The 16,632-nt window shown below is 41.4% G+C and overlaps 1 protein-coding gene across 1 annotated transcript in view; it reads left to right on the top strand.

Moving 5' to 3' along the window:
- Positions 1–959: 959 nt before the first annotated feature.
- CUNH8orf34 (chromosome unknown C8orf34 homolog) overlaps positions 960–16,632 on the top strand; it is a 211,051-nt gene continuing 195,378 nt past the window's right edge. The window contains exon 1 of the mRNA XM_040994610.1: positions 960–1,081. Within this exon, the coding sequence (XP_040850544.1) occupies positions 1,013–1,081 (69 nt within the window). The 5' untranslated portion in view covers positions 960–1,012. The remainder of the gene's footprint in view (positions 1,082–16,632) is intronic.

Below are 16,632 nucleotides of genomic sequence, written 5' to 3'. Positions count from 1 at the left end.
TAAGAAGGCAAACCTACAAGGGATGGGCTGGCTGGCTCCTTTCTATCTCCCCTCCCCTCCCTCTCAAATCCCAAAGGGTTACTCCCTCAGCCCTGGCCTGCGTGAATTTGGGAAATTTTCAGCTGGTTTTCTGTCTCTATTCACTCAACTCCTTGCTCTCCAGGACAAGCCAGAATTTAAAAAGGTTGGTCAATCTCATAGCCGAGGTTTACACCTTTAGATCCGCCCACTTTGTCCCGACTCTGGTCTTCCCAGACCTGAGCTAGTGTCCTAGGTCGAGCAAAAGGTGTCCAGCATCGGCTCACGAGGGGAGGTGGGGTTAGATCCCCTTCCGAACTGCATTTGTAGCTGCCAAGGAGTAGCCAACAAGCATCAGATTTATGTGCACTTTGAAAGAAGCACCGTCACCATTGGCTTTTGGAGCGGCGCTGTCGCTAGGAAGCGTGTGGTAGGGCGAGCTCAGCTTCAGGCAGAAGCAGCTCGGGCAGTTCACTGCAGGAACCTCGGGGAGGGACACTCCCCACCGCCGTGGGCGCGGCGCGCTCGCTCCCACACTCCCGCGCGTTCGAGCCCCGCCGTCGCTGCCGGGCCGCGTGCGCCCCCCGGCGCGGCTCTCGGAGCTGCAGCACCTCGGTGCCTGGCCGCCCGCCCCCTGATTCCTGCTGCTGCCGCCCAGAGGAAAGCCGGAGCGTAGACCTTTCAATTTCCCCGCTGCAGCCGGCGCGGCGGAGAGAGCCGGGAGGGTGGGAGCCAGGCAGAGAAGGCGATTCAGGAGTTCTCCCATTGCTTCGGAGTTGTGTGAGTTGGCAGCAAGCCGCTCGGGTATCCTTCCCTCAGAGCTCCGAGAGCTCGCGGCTCCTCGGGCTGCCGCCCACGCTCGCCCGCCCGGCCGAAGCAGCGGCGCTCTGGGAAGCCGAGGCTCGGAGCCCCGGGCCGGGAGGGCTGTGCCCCACCGAGGCGCACGGCGGCGCGAGCTTCCCGCACTCTCTAGGCGGCCCCATCTATCTCCTCCATGGCGTCTCACCAGCAAACGCGGATCCAGGCTTACCTGGAGAAGAACAAGATCGGTCCCCTGTTTGAGGTAAGGTGCTGTGGAAGAAAACGGTCAGGTTTCTCTGGGGGAAAGGGTGCAGAAACAAAACCAAAATCACTCCCAAAGGATGGAGCGCGGAGGAAAAAAACAAAAACAAAAACCAACCCCCCCAAAAAACACGCGCGCGGGAGAAGGCGTCCCGGGGGCCCAGTTCCTTGGCACCGTCCTGTCAGCGCCAGGTGTCCTGGAACTCGGCGAGGCGGGCGCTTCGCCAGTCACCTGGATGCGGACAGGTGAGCTCAGTCTGGCAGGGGAAGTTTGAATCGCTGTCCTGCACTTCACAGCCTCGTGTCCATCACCCAGAGAGGCTGCGACAGGTGATGCACACGGGTGCGCGCAGTGAAACTATTTTATCCACTCTCACCCTTTTCTTGAAATCCACGCCAGCTTTCGTGTTGGATTTTTATTTATTTATTTTTTAAAATATGAGTAGTAATAGAACCCGAAAAGGGAGAGGAGGTTCTTAGCTACAGGAAGGACTATGGCAAACCGGAGGCAAGCTGAATCAGTGAGGAAGGGTGGATTTATAGGCTCTGGTGTGTTGAATGAAACTAGCTGCTTGGGGGGCTGGCAGTCACCTCTGGGTGAAAGGAGATATATTTGTGTGGCAGACTCTACTTGCGTTCGAGGAAGAAGGGTTCCCGAAGAGTACACTGGTGTTTTAGGGGAAGACATAGGTGTTTCGGACCTGTTTTCACGACTCTGCAAGAAAGGACTGATGACAAAAATACAGGAGGGAAAAAAAAAAGAGGGAGAACAAGGGAAATTAAGAGCAGAGGGTAGAAACCCGCACCTGCAAAGCACCCTGCCAGTTGCATGAGCGCTGGGCAGAGGCGGGGCATGCGGGGCGGGTGAGGGCAGTGGCCGGCTGGTTGGAGCGCCCAGGATCCCTTCTCTCTGTTGGGACCTTCAATCCCGTTGCCTACAAAGCAGCTGCGAAAGACCGTGGGAGGGACGGGGTATCCCGCCCCCAGAACAGGTGTAATCGTTCTCTGGCGGAGGGGGAGGTGGGGTGAGATTGCAAATCCCCCAGTGAGGAAAATTCGGAACTGCAGCAAGAGGAGTGGAATGGATTGGAGATCGCGGATGATGGGGCAGGTTCCCTGAGTCCGAAAGGAAGCGGAAGAGCTCTGCAGAGAGAAAATTAGTACTAATGGGAAGTAGTGCCTCTGCACAAAAGGGATGCAAGAATAAGGGTGTGGCTATCTAGGGAGGAGGGTCTACAAGCAACCAAGGTTTGCACGATACCGTGCTTTTATTTTCTGCACAATTTCAGCCACTGTCTTGAAAGAGATCATTGTTCTCTGTAGCAAAGTCCTAATGGACTTTAACCTTGTTTCTTCAAGAGTGTTAGTGAAGAAACTCCCTAGAAGAGTAAAATTGAGTTGTTGTAGCTACCCCAATTCTTTGATCATACTCTTCCTTATTCCCTTATTACTACTATAGTTGTGTATGAGGGCAGACAGATCATACTTCTCTGTGAAACAATGTATTCATGGTATCTAAACAATTACAATAAATACACTTGGAGTGTGTATTTGTTGACAGCTGTGCTGGAATGTAAAACCCAGGTACCAAGCAATAGATGAATTGTTTTTAATAGTGCCAATTGTCGTTTATTTGCTAACTTGTTTAAAAAATTCTCAAGATTCTTTTCAAGTGATAAGAGAATTTGGAATATATGCAGATTTCTGCTAATTGGGGAATAAACCCAACTTGATCATTCTCACCTGCCCCTCCCTTCTCTCTTGATGCTCACCAGTTACTTCTGCACTGAAAAGTTTTCAGTGATGGATGGCAAATTATCTCATGTAAACTTTAGCTCTCTCTCTCACACACACGCAAACACTGTCGACCATATTTTATAGTTTGTAATTTGCTGAATATCTCCTAAGCAATCCGCTTGAGCTTTGGTTGTAGTAATGAGTAGTTAAAGGTTCATGAGCCCAACTTTGCAATGTAAGAGAAATAATGGGTAAATTAGGTTCTAAAAGCAGGATGGTACACAGATCTTTCTGCAAAAAAAAAAAAATTATGATAGAATTTAGCTTTCGTTTTTAATTTGTCTGTTTCAAAGACAGACAGACATCACTCTGCTGACTCACTCCCCAAACGCTCACAACAGCTGGGGCTTAACTAGGGCTAAGACCAAAGCCTGGAGCTGTGAATTCAGTCCAGTTCTCTACCACCGGCTGCTCCGAGGGTCTGCATCTCTGGGAAGTTAGAATTAAGAGCAGGAGATGGGACTTGAACTCTGACACTCTGAGACAGGATGCAGGTGTCCTCACTCCAGTGCAGACATCTGCCCCTTGACCTTTGGACAAGAATTATACACTTGTCCTAAAACTGGAAAAAAAATCTCACTAGCTTCTCACATACTGGATCATGCTGGAAAACCAGTGCAGACATCACTACTTGTGAGTGTTAGGACTTCAGGGATTTACTCAGTGGTTTTCCTAAGAACTGATTCAAGAGGTCAGGGTGTGTGTGTGTGGAAGGGGGTGGTGGTCCTAGGAGTCTGAATTTATGTAAGTGCAGCAAAAATTATTACTATTGTTTTCATTCCGGGGCCATATTTCAAGCAGCAGTCGTGCAAGGGAAACGTCAGTTCACCGATCACAATTTGAAATAGGCAATTCTAAGCCCTGTCTCTATGCTTGGCTGTGATTTGCTGTATTGAGTCACAGGAGTTGCTAATATGGTCATCCTTTCATTCTGAAAATCACAGTATCAGAGTGTTTCCTTTGTGAACTTTGTAAGTTGTAAGGTGTGTTTTAAGTGAAGTTGTTGGAGCGAGGCACCTTAAAAAAGAACACAGGAATGTTATTTAGAACAATAACAAAGAGAACGCATAACTGGTACTGTGAACCCCCAGGTTCCCATTTTTTAATTGTGGAGTTTATTTCCTTAGTTTGGCTGATTAGTTTATTAGTTTATTTCTGGTATATATATATTTTTTATCATTTGATATGTTTCGAAAGTGTTGCATGCACTACGATATTCCAAAATGACTCTGGATTGAAGTTAATTTTCTTTCCAGGCAACTTATAAGCATAGGTTTATATTACCTTTAAATGTGATTTAGGATGCTTTGAAGTATTGCAAAGTCATGCATCATGGGTAATGATGACTACTTAGGTTTTTAATAAAGAATTATGAAGATATAAGGTAAAAATGGCTTATATCCCACAAAAATCTGACACTGTTGTAAGCCGTAATCATTCTAATGTTGTGAGTTCATTTAAGTCAGGCAAGCAGGCCTAGACATCGATCTCTAACAAGTGGCCACAGTATTGGGGAACTATAGACCTAATTTAATTTCCACGTGTCATTCCTGATTTAACTGGCAAGGTATAGAAGCGTTTAGCTCCCAGCAAGGCAGAATATTCTACCTAGGCAAAGTGCAAGGTACAAACAAGGTACTTGTAGAGGCCTTCTGTCAAACCCTGAGGCCAGCCAGTTGACAGTTGAAGTTGTCCGAAAATCTGAAACTAAAAGTTGTCTGGCATGTAGCTGTTATTTTGGGTTAAAGTAACCCATTTTGCCTATAGTGTAAGCAATTCTACTAAATTCTAGACAGAGTGTATGATGTGGAAAATCATAATAAATTTCTTCTTTTTCACATAAAGGAGCATACCATGTTGAGTTCTCCCATTCCCATCAAATAGGACAGTTATTTAAGCATTGTTGATTGGAAGGATGTACAGGGCAGTCACATGTCTCGATTCAGGTCTCGTCTCTCTCTGGGGAGTGTGGTTTCCCAAAGCCCTAAGCAGCACAATGATGGGGGCCCCCAGCAAGTCACTGTTGACTTTGTGCACCGAGGAAGTGGCAAACGAGCCACATTGCTGCTGGTGTGCTCTGACTCGGTCTAAACGGAATGAAGCCATTTTGTCAGTGTAACTGTTCAGCTCAGAATATGTCAACTCCTGTGATCTGCATTGGTGTAACTGATGGGAAACACATATTATCAGGAGGGACCTGTCAGGCTTACAGCCACCGTAAACCCACTTTTATGCAGTTGAGACACTTGTGTATGTCTGAAAACAAACACTTCTTGTGATTACAATAGAAGTTGAAAGTATGCCATTGCCCACATTAATACAAAAATAAGAAAGGAAGCAAATGGAGCATGGAAATTATCCTTATTTTCCTAAAACTGTATCTGTGAAGTACATGAAAGATCTCTTGATATAAATAAATAACTAAGCAAACAAACGAACAAACAAACTCCGTCCATCTTGGCTACATTATATGGCTGTGTAGAACAGTGGAGTTGAGGAAAGGTATGAGTTCCTCCTTTATGACCAGAGGTAGAATTCCCCCACCCCAATTTATCTTTTTTTTAAAAATTTATTTAATTTTTATTGGAAAGTCATATATTCAGAGAGGAGGAGAAACAGAGAGGAATACCTTCTGTGTGTTGATTCATTCCCCAAGCAGCTGCAATAACCAGAGCTGACCAATCCAAAGTCAGGAGCAAGGAGCCTGTTTCGGGTCTCTAACACCAGTACAGAGTTCCAAGGCTTTGGGCTGTCCTCAGCTGCGTTACCAGACCACAAGCAGGGAGCTGGATGGGAAACAGGGCTGTCGGGTTTAGAACCAGCACCGTTATTGGGTCCTGGCGTGTTTAAGGTGAGGACTTTAGCTGCTAGGCTACCACGCTGGGCCCTCAATTTATCTTAATGCTTAAAAAAAATAGATGTAGAAAGATGTAAAAATTTCACTACAGTTAAAAAATAACTAATGAAACAATTTTATTTCTACAAATGTGTTTCATAAAATATTTTCACATATGAAAATTTTTTGTAGGGCATAAATTGGACATTATATGAAATGATCCAGAGTGGTGAACCCTCTAAATGTCTGGGGAGAGAAGAATATCTAGATTACTGTTTACGCATGGATTTTGTTTCTTTTATTTTATTAAGCAGGAAGAGAGGAGGAAGTGAGGGAAGAGAGAGATGATGACTATGTGTGTGTGTGTGTGTGTGAGAGAGAGAGAGAGAGAAAGGAGAAAACTCAAGAGCATGCAATCCTCCATTCACGGGCTCACTCTCTGGATTCTCAAATCTGCCCGGGCTGGGACATGCTGAAACCAGGAGTTTACAGCTCAGTCTGGCTCTCCCACAGACGTGAGAACGCAAGCCCTTTAGTCACCGTCTGCTGTTTCTCGGGATTTTCACTAACAGGAAGCTGGACTAGAAGCAAAGTCCTGGGATTCTGAGATTGAACAGTTCTGTATGGGAATTCTGACCACTGAGTCTTATTTGCCCATATATTACTTTTTGTTTTCTGTTTTATTTGAAATTTATGATACAATTCCATAGGCTTTGAGATTTCCTTCACCCCCTCACGAAATTCCCTCCCTGCAACTGAGTTCCCCCATATTACTGCAATAGTATAATCCTTCATAAGCAGTCATAAGTCAGTCACTCTGCTATTTAAGTATATCCTGACACTATGGGTACAGATAATGGCAGACGATCCAGCATTCTATTGTCAAGATATATGTAACAGTTTCAATGGGAGTCCATCTTTGGTCTGGAAGTAAAGATGCATACTGCATTATATCTTCACATTTGGATATTAAAGTCTCTACTACACAATTACTATGCATTCCCTTAAGTGAAAAGCCACAAAATAAAATCAACAACAGGAATAAACTTTAAAAATCTAGAACACCATGTAGTTCAGTACCATGCTACTGAAAAACCAGTGTGTTGATGAAGAAATGAAAAAGAAAAAAACAAATCTACTTGGAAAAAAATGATGCTACTGCACGATTTATGAGTCACTGAAGAATTTAAGGGGAAAGAAGAGTTTTGAAGAAATGATGCTTAAAAATGTTAAAACACATGGTTGCAGCAGAAAGAGTATTGAAAGGGCTGTTGATCTTGTATTTTGCATGAAGTTTGCCTTATATCAGAGGTAACATATGCTGTTTTTCCTTTTGGGATTGACTTATTTCGTTGAGCATAATAGTCTCTAGTTGGGACCCTTTAGTTCCAAATCATAGAATTTTGTTCTAAATAGCTATGTAGTATTCCATGGAGTAGATGTACCACCGTTTGTTTAACTCTTTATCTTTTATTCTTCTTTAGATGGGCATTTAGGTTGTTTCCATGTCTTTGCTATTGTAGATTGTGTTGTTGTAAATATAGGATTACAGATCCCTTTCTCATATGGAGATTTTCTTTCTTTGGATATATTCCCAGATTTGGGATAGCTGGGTCATATGGCAGGTTTATTTTCAGTTCTCTTAGCACCCTTCATACTGACTTCCACAGTGATTGTACTAGCCTACACTCCCAGCAACAGTAAAGGAGGGTGCGTTTCTCCCCACGCCCATGCCAGCAGGTGTTGTTAGTAGATTTCTGAATGTAGGCCAACCTTACTGGACTTAGGTGGAACCTCAGTATGGTTTTCATTTGTATCTTTCTGATGGCTAGGGAGCCTGAACATGTTTTCATATTCTTAACACATCCAGCTAAGTACCACATGTATTTACATATTGAACACATAAACTGACATGCAAAGATATCTGCAATAATAATTATTTTATTTTTTTACATTTTATTATTATTATCATTTAATGATACAGTTCCACAGGCTCCTGGTATTTCCCTTATCCCAGCCCCATTCTCCCCCCGACCCCTGCCTAGTTCCTCTATATCATTACTGAAGTTTCATTCTTCATACACAGTCATATGTCCATCATTGCGGGCATGGACAAAGGCAGAGAGTCCAGCATCCTATTGGTCAAGATGTAGTAAACAGTTTCATTATAAGTCCATCTTTGGACAAAAGAAAACTTTGTTGGATATGTTATCCTAGGCCAGCAATTTTTTTCTTTTAGAATCTGGAATATGTCACTCCATTCTCTTCTTGCCTGTGGAGTTTCCTGTGAGAGATTTCCTGTGAGAGATCTCCTGTGAGTTTAATTGGCATTCCTTTATATTTCAATTGATTTTTTTCACGTGCACATTTAAGGATCTTTTCCTTATGTTCAATTGAAGAGAGCTTGATGATCATGTGTGTTGGTGGAGATCTCTTTTGATCAAGCCTGTTGGGAGTTCTGTGCCCCTCCTGGATCTTGTTTCCCAATTCTTTCTCTAGATCAGGGAAATTTTCCTTTATTATTTCATTAAATATATTTGTAAAACGAATTTCTTTTTTTGCACCTTCTGGGACTCCCAGAACTCTTATATTTGGCCTCTTAATAGTGTCTTTCTATTCTTGAATACTTTTTTTGGCTTGACCTAACTCTGCTTCCAGCTTTTTGTTCGCTTCTCCCTGCTGACAGGAAATATCTGCCAATTCTGAGATTTTTTCTTCAGCTTACTTCTTTCTACTTTGGAGACTCTCCATTGTACTTTTAATTTGCTCTACTGTGTTCTTAATTTCTGATATATCAGCCTTGATTTACTTTATTGCTTCCTTAAATTCTTTGAACACTTATATGTGCTTCTCATTGTTGATAAGAAGCTTTAAAAATAGTTTTCTGAATTCTGTGTCCCCCATTTTCTCGATGTCTTCCTCAGTTAACTCTGAGGTTGGAAAAGGGTTTTGTTCCTTTGCAGGGGAGTTTTCAGTAATATTCATTGTGCCTTTGTCTCTTCTTTTGCTCTTGATCATTGTATTTCTGGTTAGCAGAGTCTTCTTCTTGGGGCAGGTTTCTAAGCTGTGTCACCCACAGGTTGACAGTTCAATTTTACTTATTGCAGTTGGTACACAACTCTTTGCTTGCAGCCACTTGTGCCACTCCTTCCAGGGAGTTCTAGGTCTGGGTTCTTATGTTAGATTTCCACCAAGAATTCTGTAGCCCCAAACTCCTGGTTCACCAAGCTCCAACTCCTGTGATACCATGCTGAGGTTGCACCGTGGTCTCTGCAACCTTTCTCCCACTTCTGGTTGGAGCAGGTCCCAGGATTAGATAGCCACATGGTCTTATATAGCTAGGTTGTTGGTGGTGCTGATCTTGCCAGAACCTGTTGGACGTTAGTTCTGGGTGCCACACGGACCTATTTTGACCTGTATGATGCCACAGTCGGTATTATTTTCCTGCAGGACCAGTGCAATCCACTGAACTTAGTGAGTTCTCATGAGCTCAGCACATGCACAGTTCACTGCTGTACCCTGCAGTCCTAAAGCATTTGCCACAGTGTATAAAATGGTGCCTGAAGTATCACTACTAGAGTTCTTGATCTGCTGGCTGTCAGATCTGAGGGCTACCAAGACCTGTCTTGGGTGGAACCTGTAGAATGCCTCGTTGATGCAGTTCACTGAGTCAGAAATGAGTTCACTCCCAGCTCAGTACATGCTCAATCCTTTCCCTTTCCTTTGCCTTCTTATGCAAAATGGTGCCCAATTCGGCTTTAGGGGGCTGACTGGGCTCTGAAATCCACCCTGTTCTCGCACTGCCCATCTGGGATCTGCTGCTCTGTCTCTGCTCCTGGTCAAATCAAATGGACCAGCAGGATGGACGGTTCTTTGGATTCACCTCCCAAGCTCCCAGTGAAAGTCCCTTCCCACCCTGGTTGCTGGTGGAGTTCTGGCTGCTGGTGGAGTTCAGATCACTGTTAGCTGAATGCCGCTGGAGTATCAGTCAGTGCAAAACTACACTGTTGTGTCTGCTGCTTTCCTGGGTCTGTCAGTCTACAGGTACCCCTCTGCTGTTGCTCTGTCCTCTCCTATTTCCTGGAATGTGTCCTTTCTGCTTCATCTTGATTTAATGTTTTTCCGTTCGTTTAAACATGTCGTCTACCCTATTCCGCCATCTTGATTCTCCCAATAATTATTATTTTTAAAAAGTAATTTTTTATTAGAGAGTCAGATTTACAAAGAGAAGTAGAGACAGAGAGGAAAGATCTGTTTGCTAATTCACTCCCTAAGTGGCTGCAACAGCCAAACCTGAGTCGATCTAAAGTCAGGAGCAAAGGACTTCTTCTGGGTCTCCAACACAGGTGCAGAGTCCCAAAGCTTTGGGCCATCCTCAACTGCTTTCCGGGCCTCAAGCAGGGAGCTGAGTGGCAAGTGGGGCAGCTAGGATACTGACCACTGCCCATATGGGATCCTGGCTGATACAAGTTGAGGACTTTAGCCACTAGGCTTCCATGTTGGGCTCTGTAATAATTATTTATAAAGATGCATTTATTTATTTTGGAAGTCAGAGTAGGAGATAGGGAGAGAGAGAAAAAGAGAGATCTCTCATTTGTTGTTTCACCTTTCAGATGAATGAATAGGTATGCTGCAAAAGTACATGTTTTTATGCTTTTTGATATCTTTTTTATGAATGTAGAGCTTCAATCTACAGGGTGAGAAGCAAGTGTTTTGTTTCATGTTTTATTGGTTAAGGATTGATGGGCTATGAACAGGGGCCAGTAGGTGTCTGTTAAAGTGAACAAAATAGTGATTCATGTGCTCTCCTCAGATACAATTAGTAAGTGAATAGCCTCTTAATAGTTATCCCATTAACCTTAAAGAAAGTATCTCCATACATTTAATTTACCTTTACACGTGGCAAATAACTTTAATTGTGTACTTAGGTACATAATCAGCTGTTGGCCATTTTTTCCTATTTTAATATTTGCTTTAAGAAAGGAGCTTATAAATTAATCCATATCACAGGAGAGAGTATAATACATAATTCCCTCTGAAAAGTGCATTTGCATTTAAGAGGCAAATAATTACATGACATAGCTATAGATAGAATGGGGGCAGGTACTCTTTGGAAATTATTTAGGAAAAAGAATCACTGTTCAAGCTTTGGAAAGTCATTTCATCTCTGTAAACATTAGTGTTTTGATTTGCAAAGTAATAGAAAAGGAGGATTTAATGAGAAAATAAAAATGCCAAGAAACCTGGTTTGTGCCTGACACTTGGTAGACGTTCAGCTAATTTTGACTTCCATTATATTAAATACTGCCATCTCTCTTTTCTATTAAAATTAATGGTGCAGTGACAAGCTCAGGTGGATAGATGCTTTTGAAGTTTGGTCTGGTATCCTGGAATTCAGAAAGCGGATTGACTGTTTTAAGTTCTAGCTCTGATGGTTTTGGGAAAACACCATGGCAATGGTGTAATGGAGGGGACCACTCATCCAAGCTCTGTGTGTGTGTGTGTGTGTGTGTGTGTGTGTGAGAGAGAGAGAGAGAGAGAGAGAGAGAGAGAGAGAGAGAGAAAGAGAGAGAGAGAAAATAAAGAGAGAGAGTGAGAGACAGAGAGAGAGAGAGAAAGAGAGACTGATTTTTGGGGGGCAGAGAAGGTCCTGCTATTGCATCACCACAGTGAAAATGTAGTTTGGAAAAATCTGTAGACATTTTATATGCCTGGAAAACAGTCCAGAATATCTTACTGGTTCAGACAGGCCACCTGCCTCATCCTTAATTGAAATATTTTACACAAACCAACTTTCCTTTTCTTCCCTGTAGAAAAATTGTGTTTTAGTTTATATTCCTTATCTTCATTTGAAATGATTCTGTTGGACTGACTCTTTTGATTTCTGCTTACAGTCTGTTTGTTCTTACTAGAATATAAATCGCTTAATAAAGAATATTTTGCCAGGCTTTGTCAGTGCTTATGTCTTCATGCCTAGAAAGTGTAGCTCATGCTCTACTTGGGTTGTTTCAAGCATGAGAGCCACTGTTGTTGCTCAGTGAGTTCAGCCGCTGATTGCAGTGTAATGCTGGCATCCTATACAGATGACAGCTGGATGAGTTCTTCCCACCCTGCTTACAATCCAGCTCCCTGCTAATGGGCCTCAGAAAACAGCGGAAGATGCAAATTATTCGGCCCCTGCCATCCTTACAGGACACCCAGATGGAGTTCCAGGCTACATGTCTTTAGCCTGGCTCAACCCTGTCCATTGTGGACATTTGGGAAATGATTCATCAGATAGAATATTTCTTTCTCTTTCTGTAATCTTTTTTTTTCAAATGAATAAATGCAATCCTCTTTTCACAAATGAGTTTTCAATGCATTTAAAAATAAATTCAATCCTTTTTTCACAAATGAGTTCTCAAATGCATTTAATATTGTGATTTACCTTTTATAGGCAGAGAGAAAGAAAGACAATGAGAGTGAATGACAGAGAGAGAGAGAGAAAGAGGCTGAGAAAAGACCAGGGAGATGCATAGACAGGAGTTCCCATATTGTTGCTCACTCTGTGAAAGCCCACAGCATTCTGGGCTGCGCCAGGTTGAAGCTGAAAGGAAGGCAGTTCAGGTCTCAGGCATTCCGCTACTTGAGCCATCAGCTGCTGTGTTTCAGAGTGTGTGTCAGCAGGAACCTGGGACTTTTTTTTCTGATGCTGGTATCCAAAGTTCTGACTTAATTGCTAGTCAAGTGTCTATCTGTCTTATACGTTTACAAATGATACAGGACCAATCTCTCATATCTGAAATGTATGTGTGGTCTATCACTAATCATTTGCCACTACAAATTTGAGAATACTCTCAGAAGCATAAGGGAGATTTTACTTTGTTGAAAATTCATTCAGTTTGTCATCTTTTCAATAGCTATTACATTCTTTAGTATGTAATGTTTGCAACTTCGTTTACATCCCTGGCACATACCTACGAGGTGCTGATACATACACTGAGAAGTACAACACAACATTTTTTTTCTCAAAAACTTTAGTGTGTTTGGAAAATGAAAATCTATTTGGGGCACTTTAACCTATTATATTGTAATGATTTTAGAAAAGCTTTCTTGGTTTTCTGATTATGTGTCTGCTCATTGCCATACTCATCAATATATTACATTATTATAATGCTGAAAAATAAGGAATGCTTTGGCATTGGTTTTTGAGATACTTCCCATGGAATCAATTACATAAACCCGTTAAGGCCAGAGGCATATTTATTGAATAAAGCAGTTTCTGTTACTGTTGCTTTGTTCTTGGATTATGTAACATATACAGAAGATTACTTTGCTACTGGAAGCATTCTACATAAAAGACATTGAAGATCTTACAGTAAAAGTTGTTCCTTTTTACAAAAATGTGAGAGAAAGAGAAGTTCTTTTTTGAAGCATAGCCTGGAGGGTTTAGGAGTGTATAACTCCTGCTATTGTTTCGCTGTTGGAACATATTGATCTAAATTCATAGTGACAAGCTATATTGCATTGAGAATGTTTTGATTTGTTTCCACATGGCACACCATATCTACTTTTATGAAATAAACTTCATTTATCAGATTTGTTGTAGCTGTTTGTTTTTGAGACATTATCTCTAATTCAGTTTTCCTTTACTTCTAAGCATTCTCTGTAGAAAACCTACTATTGTTTTGGTCATTTTATCCTTTTCCTTTTTGATTTTCTAAAGACTTATTTATTTGAAAGGCAGAGCATTGGAGAGAAAGAAAGAAAATGGCCACAACAGCCAGAGGTGGGCCAGTCCAAAGCAAGGAGGTGGAAACTTTATCCTGACCTGCCCCCGCTTGGGCGCCAGGGGCCCCGAGCACTTAGGGTATCTTCCACTGCCTTCCCAGGTACATTAGCAAGAAGCTGAATTGGAAGCAGAGAATTTGGGACTGATATTAAAAGTCACAGGCTCTGGCTTAACCCATCATGTCATGATACTAGCAAGTTTGGGTTTACTACTTTGAAAAGTATAATAATCATCTTAATATAAAATAATTTGGTATTTACATCAGTGATAGTTTATTAAACACAGAACATTCTGTTCTGACTGAAAATATGCAACAAGCAGTTCTATAGTGTCTTTATTCTTAGTGATATTCTAATGATATGGTAAGCAATAGCATTAGGTTTATACAGATGACAAATATTGTACCCTGTGTAAGTTCTGAGAATGTCCATAGTTTCCAGAAAGTTCCAGCTTTCACTGAATTCACTATTCAGCCAAAACACAGAATTGTGTATATAACAGGCAACATTCCATTCTGAAAGTCTACAGATTGCTGGGAATACAACATTACTAGGTTTATCAATACTTCAGGTTTAGGAAATAATATTCCAGAAGAATTTTTGAGGCTCTTATATATTAACTTTTAAGTTATTGTGAAAGCCTTTTTGAAGAAAATGAATTGGCCTTACCCGGGATAAACATCGTGCAGAAGGATGGCTCTTGAAGGATTTCTTGCCTTGAGTTACACTGTGGAGCGGAGGTAGAAACTCTAGTGAGAGTCAATGTAAGACTCACATCAAGAAAAATGTGGTCTTGTCTACTGAAGGATACTAGAGAGCAAAATCTTAGCTGCATTAGCAACTTTTTATGAAGATTAGTTATAATTTTGTAATATACACAAAATTCATGTGAATGTTTTGTATTATACAAGTAGCAGTTTAATAGCATTAACCCTCTCCTGCCACCCTTTGTTTCCCTGCCCACCTGTGGCAAATAGTGTTGTGAAACTTACAGTGTAATCAGACCCAGAATATTGGGCATTATCGTAAAGAGTTAGCCTCAAAATTTTCCCATTTTGTTTTCATCTTTTTTCAGTTTATCTTTTTCCCTTCCAGGATTTATGATGTATATTCAGACTTCTTAGGGAAACACCTTAAATTCTTTCTGTAAGAACAATGAAGATAACTCTGTCAAATGTAGCATGAAGCAACACACACTTAATCTAAATTAATTTTGGGACATTATAGGATATAAGCTGTTTCTGTTGATACATGTCATTGCTACTAAAAATATTTATTTGGCTCATTCCAGACTTTTTTTTTTGCATGAGAATTTTTACTTTTCAGTATTGTTTCCTGGGATAAGTCTCATGAAGAGCCAAGACAAAGCTAATTGAAAAGGGAAGGCTTAGGACTTGGGGTCTTTGCATGATCTGTTTTTTTTTTTTTTTCTGACATCATGCCATCCAAATCCTGGATTAAGCATTTCATCAGAGAAAACCTCACCGAGCCTGCCTCTCATCACCTTCACCCTCAGCCCCGTCATCACACACGATTCATTTTCACTGCAGTTTTCATCAGTCACTGACATTCTCTTATTTATTTGTTCAGTGTGGGACACCTCCCTAAGAACAGGTATTTGTCAGCTTTGTTTTCTGAAATACAGTGTTTTTATAATGCACTGTAGCGAAAACCCTACAAATGGTCATTTATTTGTTTTTGACAGTGTTTGTTTATTTTAAAAATTGGCAGATAAGTATTATATACCTATTCATTCTTATTCCTCTTTTTAAACATTAAGGATTAAGCAATGTTTCCTCCAAGTGGTATATAGTAGAGCCATTAAAATGTAGAAAAATTTATTTAAATTATAAATGCAATATTTTATCACTGTGCAAGAAATGTAGAAAGAATAAAAAAGAAGAAAATATATGGTTTATAAGTGATATTTTATGTTAATGGGCTACATTTAAAAGTTAGATGTACAAAATTAATAAACTCCTTTTTCTTAACAAGATAAACTTGACATATGGCCTATTTTTGCTCCTGTGCAATTCATCCAAATGTTATAAGCTTTTTGTATTATTGCTTTATTACATTTAGATGGGTTCCTCTTACAGAGTCCCCTATTGTCTCTGATATGGTTATTGTATTGTGTTTAGGATTAGATTTATTGTCAGCTAATATCTTTAATGGAGATTTAAAAAAATATTTATTTTTATTAAAACGTCAGATATATAGAAAGGAGGAGAGATAGAGAGGAAGATCTTCCATCTGATGATTCACTCCCCAAGTGACTACAATGGCCGGTGCTATGCGGATCTGAAGCCAGGAGCCAGGAATTTCCTGCCGGTCTCCCATGCAGGTGCAGGGTCCAAAGGCTTTGGGCTGCCCTCGACTGCTTTCCCAGGCCACGAGTAGGGAACTGGATGGGAAGTGGAGCTGCTGGGATTAGAACCAGTGCCCATATGGGATCCTGGCACATTCAAGGCAAGGACTTTAGCCCCTAGGCCATCATGCCGGGCCCATAACGGAGATTTTTTTTTGCGAAGGCCTAGAGGAAATCTCTGCTTTGATATACCAAATTAGGAGCAGAAATGAGAGGACCACAGTACAGAGAATGAAAATGACCATCCCTTGAGTAGGAATAGTGCCAGTAGGCAGGTGAAAAGAATGAGTCAAAGTTTTCAAATACAATCCCACTATCAAGCCACCTGCATTCCTCCCTGTTCCTTGAAGTCCTCTTGTGGGGAAGGCATGCCACCTGGCTGCACAAAGCTTCGTATTACTTCATTTTGGACTGTAGCTCTTTGTAGGAACATTCAGGGCTGAAACACTATACACATGAAAGGCGAGAGCTAAAGCAGGCTCCAGGAAGTAAGAGATAGCCTTCTTGTAACAGCTCCAGTCCATTGAGTCTCTCTGGACATGTCTCAGGCCACGTTGAAATGTACTCTGCTATTAACATGTCAACAGCTGTCTGCACAGGATGGCTATTTCACAGAAGTCTTTGAGTGAATAAAATTTGAAGAGCTTTTTATACACATCATCTTATAGGTAGATTACAAAAAAAAACACACACACACACTGAGGTAGCACAAAATATTTTACACTTCTTTCTTTTTGTTTCAGCTATGATTTAAAATTTATGCTCATAACCCAATGATTAC

The sequence above is a fragment of the Ochotona curzoniae genome, unplaced genomic scaffold (genome assembly GCF_017591425.1).
Source record: "Ochotona curzoniae isolate NIBS_2020 unplaced genomic scaffold, NIBS_Ocur_1.0 contig_1071, whole genome shotgun sequence".
Taxonomy (NCBI): Eukaryota; Metazoa; Chordata; class Mammalia; order Lagomorpha; family Ochotonidae; genus Ochotona; species Ochotona curzoniae.
The sequence above is the reverse complement of the archived record's forward strand: the minus strand, read 5'-3'. Positions and strand labels throughout refer to the sequence as shown.